The sequence below is a fragment of the Ostrinia nubilalis genome, chromosome Z, assembly GCF_963855985.1.
Source record: "Ostrinia nubilalis chromosome Z, ilOstNubi1.1, whole genome shotgun sequence".
NCBI lineage: Eukaryota > Metazoa > Arthropoda > Insecta > Lepidoptera > Crambidae > Ostrinia > Ostrinia nubilalis.
In genome coordinates this window covers 18,957,111-18,966,026 of record NC_087119.1, presented here as the reverse complement: position 1 = coordinate 18,966,026, position 8,916 = coordinate 18,957,111, and the positions used below count along the sequence as shown (strand labels likewise).

The 8,916-nt window shown below is 36.2% G+C and overlaps 1 protein-coding gene and 1 long non-coding RNA gene across 2 annotated transcripts in view; one reads left to right on the top strand and one right to left on the bottom strand.

The window, feature by feature from the left end:
* Nucleotides 1-1,483: 1,483 nt before the first annotated feature.
* LOC135087137 (uncharacterized) lies at nucleotides 1,484-2,262 on the bottom strand. The gene is made up of 2 exons (XM_063981976.1): nucleotides 1,645-2,262; nucleotides 1,484-1,525 (listed from the first exon to the last, which is right to left on the bottom strand). The coding sequence occupies exons 1-2, from the start codon at nucleotides 2,260-2,262 to the stop codon at nucleotides 1,484-1,486; spliced, it is 660 nt and encodes a 219-aa protein (XP_063838046.1).
* A 2,230-nt stretch (nucleotides 2,263-4,492) lies between these two features.
* Nucleotides 4,493-8,916, top strand: part of LOC135086797 (uncharacterized) — a 143,512-nt gene continuing 139,088 nt past the window's right edge. The window contains exons 1-2 of the long non-coding RNA XR_010260603.1: nucleotides 4,493-4,670; nucleotides 5,274-5,349. This is a non-coding gene — a long non-coding RNA (uncharacterized LOC135086797). The remainder of the gene's footprint in view (nucleotides 4,671-5,273; nucleotides 5,350-8,916) is intronic.

The window sequence follows — 8,916 nt, the reverse complement described above, 5'->3', positions numbered from 1 at the left end:
TCTTGCAGTTGTGGAAAGCAAGTTCCAGGTCTTTTGTCCAGGGCACAGGTTTCGAACCTTTAAGTTTGTCATTAGCCAGGATGTCAATTAAGGGGGCTTGATATTGCGCAGCTTTAGGTATAAATCTTCTGTAATAATTGAGCATACCTAAGAATCTGCGGAGTCCTTGGGCTGTTTTTGGCAATGGGAAGCTTTTAATGGCCTCTATCCGGTCTGTTGGTGGTTTGGTGCCTGCAGCGGAGATGGTATATCCTAAAAAATTCACTTCTTCGGCTCCCAGTGTGCATTTTTCACAGTTAATGACTACGCCATATTGATCTAAGCGTTGAAAAAGTTGGTTTAGGTGATTTTCATGCTGGTCACGGTTCTTGGAGAATACTAGTATGTCGTCGACGTACGGAAAAACAAAGTCTAGTCCTCTTGTGACTTCATCGATGAATCTTTGGAAAGTTTGTCCGGCGTTTCGGAGTCCAAAGCTCATATATGGAAACTCAAACAGTCCAAATGTGGTAATTATTGCTGTTTTGCATATATCTGGTGGATGGACTGGTATTTGCTGGTACGCCTTTACAAGATCGATGGTACTGAAAATTGTAGCACCGCGTAGGTTGTGGGCTAGATCACCAATGTGTCTTACTGGATAACGGTCCGGTATGGTGCGGGCGTTAAGGGCCCGATAATCGCCACAAGGTCTATAGGTGTCATCTTTCTTTGGGGCCAGGTGGAGAGGTGATGACCATGGGCTGCTAGATGGTGTAGCAGTGCCTGCTTGGACCATATTTGTGAAAGCATCTTGGGCTGCTTTAAGCTTCTGAGGGGCCAAACGACGAGGTCGGCTGGAAACGGGTGGTCCATCAGTTGTATTTATGAAGTGCACCGTTTCATGTTTGACTTCACGTGGAATCCCAGGAGGTTTGGTTATATTTGGAAATTTACATAGAACTTTGTAGAATGGTGAATTTCTGTGGTCGGAATGGACTGCTTTGACACCGATAAGTTGGTCTGCGGGTGCGACGTGAGCTGGGTTGGATAGACCAGTTTTACCATCCACGATTCTTTGATTAGCACAGTCAGGAAGCAGGTGGTAGTATGCTAAGAAGTCGGAGCCAATGATGGGATTGCTCACATCAGCAACCACGAATTGCCACAGGAAGTCCCGACGCAAACCGAAATCTAGTTTTAAGTTGATGGTGCCATATGTTTTTATGCAGCTACCATTAGCAGCACTGAGATCCCAGTCGGATGGCCTTCTCTGGTCGCGTAGCCAACGGTAAGGGTAGCAGCATAAATCAGATCCCGTGTCAACAAGAAATTGGTGTTTGGTAGTCTTGTCCGTGACAAAAAGGCGGCGACCATGAGGATCAATCGAGCAGCAATCAGTACCCGCCATTACTGATTGCTGGTTGCGTTTTCCGCTGCCCAATTGCACGGAGCGGTGCATTTTGAAGCTTTCTGTCTAAAAGTCCTGTGATACCAACAGTATTTAGGTGTGTTTGCTCTTGAATTCTCTTCTCGTCTTCGGTTTCTGGAAGTGGAACGGGATCGTGAGGTGTCACGTTGTTGCACCGTTAATGCTGCAACTTGTTTTGTCAAGTTTTCCACGCATTCCACAAGTGAGCTTAAAAGTGTTGGTGCACTATTGACTGCGAAGACGTTAGCAGGTCCAGGAGTGACTTCTGTAATTCTATCGGCCAGATCTGCCAATTTGTCCAAGCTAAGATCGGCCTGTGCTGCTAGAATTGCTTGTACCTGGTTGGGCAGTCGACGAAGCCATAATTGTCGTAAAAGCCCTTCGTCTTTGAGGGTTGATCCAGCAAGAGATTTTAAGTGTCGTAAAAATGTCGAGGGCTTCCTATCTCCCAGTTCCTCGTCACTGAGAAGGCGTCGCACACGTTGTTCCTCTGATGTTGAAAGACGCCGTATTAGCTCTTCTTTAAGCTTCAGGTATTTGTTTTCTTCCGGAGGGTTCATGACAATATCTTCAATTTCACCTATTACTCTTTGATCGATAGCCCCAATAACGTGGCTAAATTTAGTCATATCTGTAGTAATGCCGGCAAGATGGAACTGAGCTTCGACTTGCGCGAACCATATAGTTGGTCTATCAGTCCAAAACGGCGGAAGTTTAACCGATACTCTGCAGACTTGGTCATTTGAACTTTCCTGTTTAGGTTCTAGCCGTGCTTTTTGAAGATCCGACTGTAAAATTGCATTTTTAGCTCTTAGCTCTTCTAGCTCTGCTTGAAGCTCAGCATTAGCCATGGTTGGTGTATTAACAAATGCACGGCAACAGAAAAGGAGAATCTAAAAATAATTAAAATTAATTAGTGAAAGTATCCTTCTCCGCAGGTTAGAGGTACATAACTAACAATTATAAAGAAGATGCAATTATCTCAAGCAGATTACAGTTAATGTACAGTGAGTAGAGATGTTCATAAACTATAGCAAATAAATAAAATTAAATTGTATTGTAAGTTTCATAAAAGTTATTAGTTTTGTTTTAAATCAATAGTTACACGATATGTCAAGGAGCAGTGCAATACAAACAGATGTAAAACATTCAAATACACACACACAATGGTCATAAATAATTAGCAGGCACATCCAATATAAGAAGTATGGCAGCAGGGTTTGTGCAAATACTAATTTGTAGTTGATAATGCAGTTTAGTATTAGAAATAATTAAAGTACCAATTTTATGAAATAGCAAGAGTTAAGAAATATAAGTATTTGACTGTGCTTCAGGACTAATTTTATTTTAAAGCAAAGAGTTTTCAAGTTTTAGAGCTAATTAAAAATCATTCATTGAGACAACATTGATTAGAAAGTAGTAGTAGTAAGCACGATTTGTATGAATCTAATATTACAATAAATATTACTTAAAGTGACTATGTTACAAGAATAATACACGTTTAACAATTTACAATTATGTATGTAAAGAGAACAAGGTGAGGTAAGAGTCTTTGAGCACTTTCTGCAACTTGGATTTGAGTTATTGACAATGTGTTCGACGCATTTAATGCACAAATTTAGAAGAGTTAGTGGTACTTGCGTGGCAGGAGGCTTTCGTAGTCACTTCACTTGGACAGGTAGCACTTTGTGAATCGTGATTAGCGGTTCTGAATTCAGGCACACTACACTGTAATATGTATCCCAAGCAGGTAAAAGGGCGTAGGGCGGGCAGTTGTCTCGTTGTCGTATCGTGTAGGTAGATACTCGATGGTTAACCGGTTATCGGGTCGGTATGTTCTGGATTCCTTTATCACTCAATAGGACGTCTAATTGCGTGCTGGTGATGAGAGTCCAGGGTGTAATTTCACGTTCGGGGTCACCAATTTGGGGTTTCATGCGGTGGCGTTCCCCCAAGCCAAATGAAACACCGGTTAGCGTTGAGACGATGTGTAATCGGTTATCGTTGTACACAACACAAAATATCGCTCTAAACACAGTTTGGTAATCAGCGTAAACATTGCATGTATCACAAACAGCATACGGTATGATTAACTTATGTGCAATTATAATAGTTCGTGGAACGACCAAAAGTAGCTCGCCGTGAGCGGGAAAATGTGAAGTCCCGTTCCGTCAATTTTGACAGCTTGTGTCAGTGATGCGTTCAAAAATCCGAACGCCACACTTACTTAAAAATATCTTCTAGGCTGACCTCATCACTTTGCGAGCATCGTCATTAATTCCATCTTGCCAGAGTCCGCCTGACTAGCTAGATAGGATCCCCATCGTCAATACGTCAATATAACCTAACTAATCAACTAAGGCTGAGTTGCACCACCTAACTTTGACCACAACTATGACGATAACCGGTGTTTTTGTATGGATTTTGACAGATTTTTGACGTTTGTCAAAGTTAAAGTAAGATGGTGAAACCCACCCTTAGAAGGTAAATCAGAACTACCCATCAACACGCGGCCACTGATTCCTATCTGATTTAGATGGTATAGTACAAACACTATACTGAATTAAAGTGAGGCCTTCGCGTTGCCGTGACTTGAGACTTGAAATTGAAACCAAAAATCCTAGTTAGATAAGTTTCAAAAAGACTGAAAGTCTTGATAAATATACATACAAGTGCAAAGTGTTTACTTTAAACAGGGCCTCACTACCTAAATTAATAAAAAACCGAAACACACTATCGACTGAAATAAGACTGGCAACGCCATCTGCCGAAAACACTGTGAACTCAGTAGGCTTACTTAATTCACATAGATGTGTATAAGTTTCAGGGTGCGTAAAGAAATTAGGGCTGTTTACATGATCGCGCCTCATTATTTATTTTAGGTATCGTAAACACTCTTAATTTAATTAATAAGAAGTTTTATTTATACCTACCTGTCTAAGAAGCCTATTGGTTCAAACATAAAATCAGGGATGGCGTTGTATGGCAATTTTCAGCAGCTCAATAATTTGTTCGTGGTGATTGAGAGAGATGTCGTTTAGTAAGAATTTAAGTGTGTGATTGACTCGTGTTGTGGTTTCAGGCTTCCGAGATTTTCGTTCATGTAAAATCGGTTTATAATGTGAATACAAGTGTAATACAGGCAGTCATTTGGATGATAAGGTGTCTAATCTTTCCCTAATACCAAAAGGATGCGAGCAAATCTACGCTATGGCCCAAAAAACAGTGAAGTGCAGTGTTTTATATTTAGCAACAAGTGGTAAGTAGAGCTTTTTACATGGTTTGTGTTTACATTTACAATGTTACTAAATCGATTCTGTGATGTAAATTACTAACAAAAACAACACTCAAATGTACCTTGTTCATACATAATTTAGGAGGAAAAAGGCAAATTCGGATCTTTGTTATGTGCATTGATTTTTCTGTATGACGTTTTGCGCAGTTACCTGCGCTTGTGAATCTGGCTGGGCTCAACTTTGAGATTGATTTATGGTATTGCCTATTAATGAATAGCCTAACTGTGATAAATTATTACTTTTGGTAAACGTTTAGAGTAAAAATGTAATCCTAGGTAATTACCACAACGATAATAACTTTATTGTAATGTGCACATCCCTGTTTTGCAAGATTTATGAGATTTTTCTTAACATTATTAAGTAGCTAAAACAAACGCGTTGCCCTTTAATTTAGTGTAGGTTATAATAACGATGGAATAAAATCATAATTATGTACCTATTTATATTGCTGTAAAGTGTTACAGGTTTTCAGATAATTATGTCAACAAACTAGCTCATTTCATTGCCTATAATGAAATGTTTTTAACCTTTAAGTGTTTTTAAAACTAGTTCTCTCTATCTAACAGGCTATCTACTGAATCCTGACCACCTGGGATAGAAGACTACCTAAGGACTTCCAGTTTTCGACTATCATAACTTGCAGTAAGTGTTATGCATTAAAACAGACTATTATCGTGTAAATGTTAAAATAATAATTTGTAAGTAAGTGTATTCTAAAATTACTTCAATAATAAAACACACGAAACCACATATAAGAAAATTTTATTAATATAAAATGCAATATGCTACATAACTCACAAGTCCCGCGATGGGGCAAAACATACAATGCCATCAATTCACATCAGAAAAAGTGTGGCCCGCATGTTAAGGGCCTGTAAGCGTAAACTAACTAACCAGATAATACAAAATTATTATTGGAATTTTGGAGCTGCAATGCATTGAAAAAATGGACTTGAAATGCTACTCTTTTGTTGATATCTGAGAATATTCAGAAAAAATACTTTTCCCTTTATAACAGTGGTTTATCCATTTTACGCAATGCACTGTAACTAAAATTTCCTTTATTTCAGAATTTAATGCAAGTAAAGTGAATGTCATCGTTATTTCGGAACAATTACTATTCAAAAATTGCATAATCCTAGTTAGTTTTGTTTACGCTTAGCCAGGAGCGCAGCTGGGAATACTTAGGTACACATTAGGAATAACCTTAATAAAATGAATAAATAAAATTAACGATGATTTTGGGATAAAAATTAAATCTTAACAGCCAGCATCGTTCAATAAATGATTATAAACCTTATGTAGAATTAATGTAAAGTCCAACGTTATAACAGTTTCTTTTTACCAAAAAACAAAAGAAGAACGTCCCTGCCGTGCTCCGTGCTTTAAGGGACCGACCGACCGCCGCACCAGCCGATACCGGCGGCGATCGCGTCATATACAAAATAATAAACAGTAACGTTACTATTTCTTGTAAATACATATATGATTAGTAATAACATTAATCTATATACAGTCGCACGACTCATTGGAAGAAAATTTAAAAAGCCGTTGCTGCTTTTTAAAACTACGAGATAGTCCAAATACCAATGTAAGTCGACGCCACGAGAACATTTGACTTAATAATCGGGTAACTAAACTATTTCAGCAAACAAAAATATCTGATGATTAAATAACTTCGTTAAGGGCAAGACAGTGAGGCCCATTTTAGTAATATTTAATGTTATTTCACCAGAATACCACCAGAATCAGATTTTACGACAGTTTTATGCGCCAAACTCCCAGTTGCCTGATAGGATATTGACATAAGTAGGTGATTTATAAAGCCCATGTAACCTTTTCTGATGTCTCCAAGACTTCGTAAAGTAAACTAGTATTTTAATACCCTTCCCATGGTTCATTTTAGTAATATTTTATTGTTATTTATTTCAAGAATTAATCAGATGTTCACACCAGTTTTACGGAGCATACTCCCGGTTATTTGACGGAAAACTGACAATATCGGTTTTATACGATGAAAGAATTTTGGAAAACATTGAAAGCAGACCGTTTTAAAAACATTATAAAGAGTTAAAATGTGCTTAAGTTAGTACTCGTGACATCGACCTTTGCTATGGCTTTTGTATATAAACCGACCGATTTAAGTGGCACTGTGGAATGTAATCACAAAGTTAAAATAACAAGCCACCCGCAAATAAATATGTAAGTAATACTTTTATGTAACATAGAAAACTTAACTATTCAGGTTTAACATAAGGCACCGAAATATATATTGAAAAATATAGTAGTAAATAAGTAAATATTATTCACACTAAGTTCTAGTGGACTATAAAAGTAAAAAATAAGAAAAAAAAGCCATTAATATAATGTGCTTCCTAATTCAGTAGGTTTATACGTTCAATCGAAAAGTATACACTTGTTGATTCTTAAACACACAGCCGCAAATATTCCGTTTTTGATATAACATTTATTTTAGGGTATAATTTATTTAAATACTATGACATATATCAGTTTAGGTATACATATATTAATAATTTCACATAAAATTAATATATGATGTATATTTTTTTTAACTACTCGACTACTAATTTGCATTTCCAGCCATTGTGCAAGTTAATAAATATTTCAATACATAAACTAATCACACCTATCGACTTTAAAGCATAGTGTATTATTATAAATACATACGTAGTACACACATCGTCATACACCATCCTATGAAACATTTACAATTACATCTATATCATATACGTCTATAAAATGTTGGATAAACTTATGAATCACATTTAATTTTTTTATATCTTAATAATATTTAATTTAATCACGTAGTCCATTACATCCATACACAGAAATAGAATCGCATATAATTTACGTTAAAATATGAATAAGCTTACAACAATAGATTTAAATAAATATAACGAACGCCTGCTCCAATAATGTGTTGATGATTAAAAAAATTATGTAAGTAACTTACTTTTTGTGACAATTTTTTTTAAATATTTATTCTAATATTTTATAGTATAGAATCTAAATTCGATTTAAATACGCTCTAATATTATATTATATCTGTTTCCATTGAATAAATTTACGTATTAATTTATAACTATTACGCATTTTTTCGTATGCGTCGAATCCACAACCTGCTGTAATAATATCAAGAACAGGAGTTGTTGAGTGTCGAAAACCAGAGGGATTTAGACATCGAGGTTATACCTACCTAACAGAAAAATATGTTTTGGCAAACGCTATGATAGGATAGTGTAGCACTGAGGAAAAGCTAGTAATCAATACCATTCATTCATACGAGATAAAAATTTATGTGATATACGCAAATCCCGAGAACTTAGTTACTTTGTAAAATCGGGAAGACTGATTGACCCTCGGGAAGTTTTACTAAATAGCCAAAAACATTATTTTTAACACACTTCAATCACCACTTTTACGTGGAGATCAAACTTGTCTCATGTTTCTCGAAGATGCACGTTTCTTTTTGGGAAAAAATAATTGTAGAATGAAAATAAGTGACAAAGATACATTAGAAGAGAGTCGAGAGGAGAGAAGCGTGAAAGAAGATACAAAGAGCAATAAAGATTGAGTATTGAGTACAATGAGAAAATAAGTTCAAAACACAAAGAAATGCTTTGAGAACAAATTGGTTAAGATAGGTTCAAAACACAGAGAGTCTGTTTTGAGAAAAAATGGTAATAAAGTTCCATCGGTTATTGACTGGATGGGCAAAAGATTAAAGCATTTATAGGTAATACTTAGTCTTAATAATATAAGGGAAATGAAAAATTATCATCATGCATGTTCGACAAACGTAACAAAAGTGCGATCCCCTTTTATACCCCGTATTGACAATTAACGAAACGTTATTAGTAAAAGGTTCGAGTTCTAGAGGCTTGACAGTATAGCAGTATTTAGTTTTGTTGCCGCTACGATATTGGATAGCTATTGTCTTTATTACAGCATAGATAGCACATCTAACTGTCACTGAATGGATGAATCTCCTCAATTTGATCTTGAACGTCTTGAGCATTCTAAAGAGCTCGAACCTTCAAAAGAGCTCAAACCTTCGAAAAAAATAAAAAAACATCACCTACATTGATTTTTATTATAAGATTCTTAAAATTTACTTATAACTATTTTATTTTGTTAGGAAAAGTTATAATTCTAATCGTATGTAGTCATTATTTGATTTTGTCCTTT

Excerpts from the sequence above, each read along its gene's own strand:
- LOC135087137 (XM_063981976.1), bottom strand. The coding sequence starts at position 2,262 with ATGGCTAATGCTGAGCTTCAAGCAGAGCTAGAAGAGCTAAGAGCTAAA. Across the intron at positions 1,526-1,644 it reads GACCTGCTAACGTCTTCGCA|AAACCGAAGACGAGAAGAGA; the intron begins GTCAATAGTGCA and ends TTCCACTTCCAG.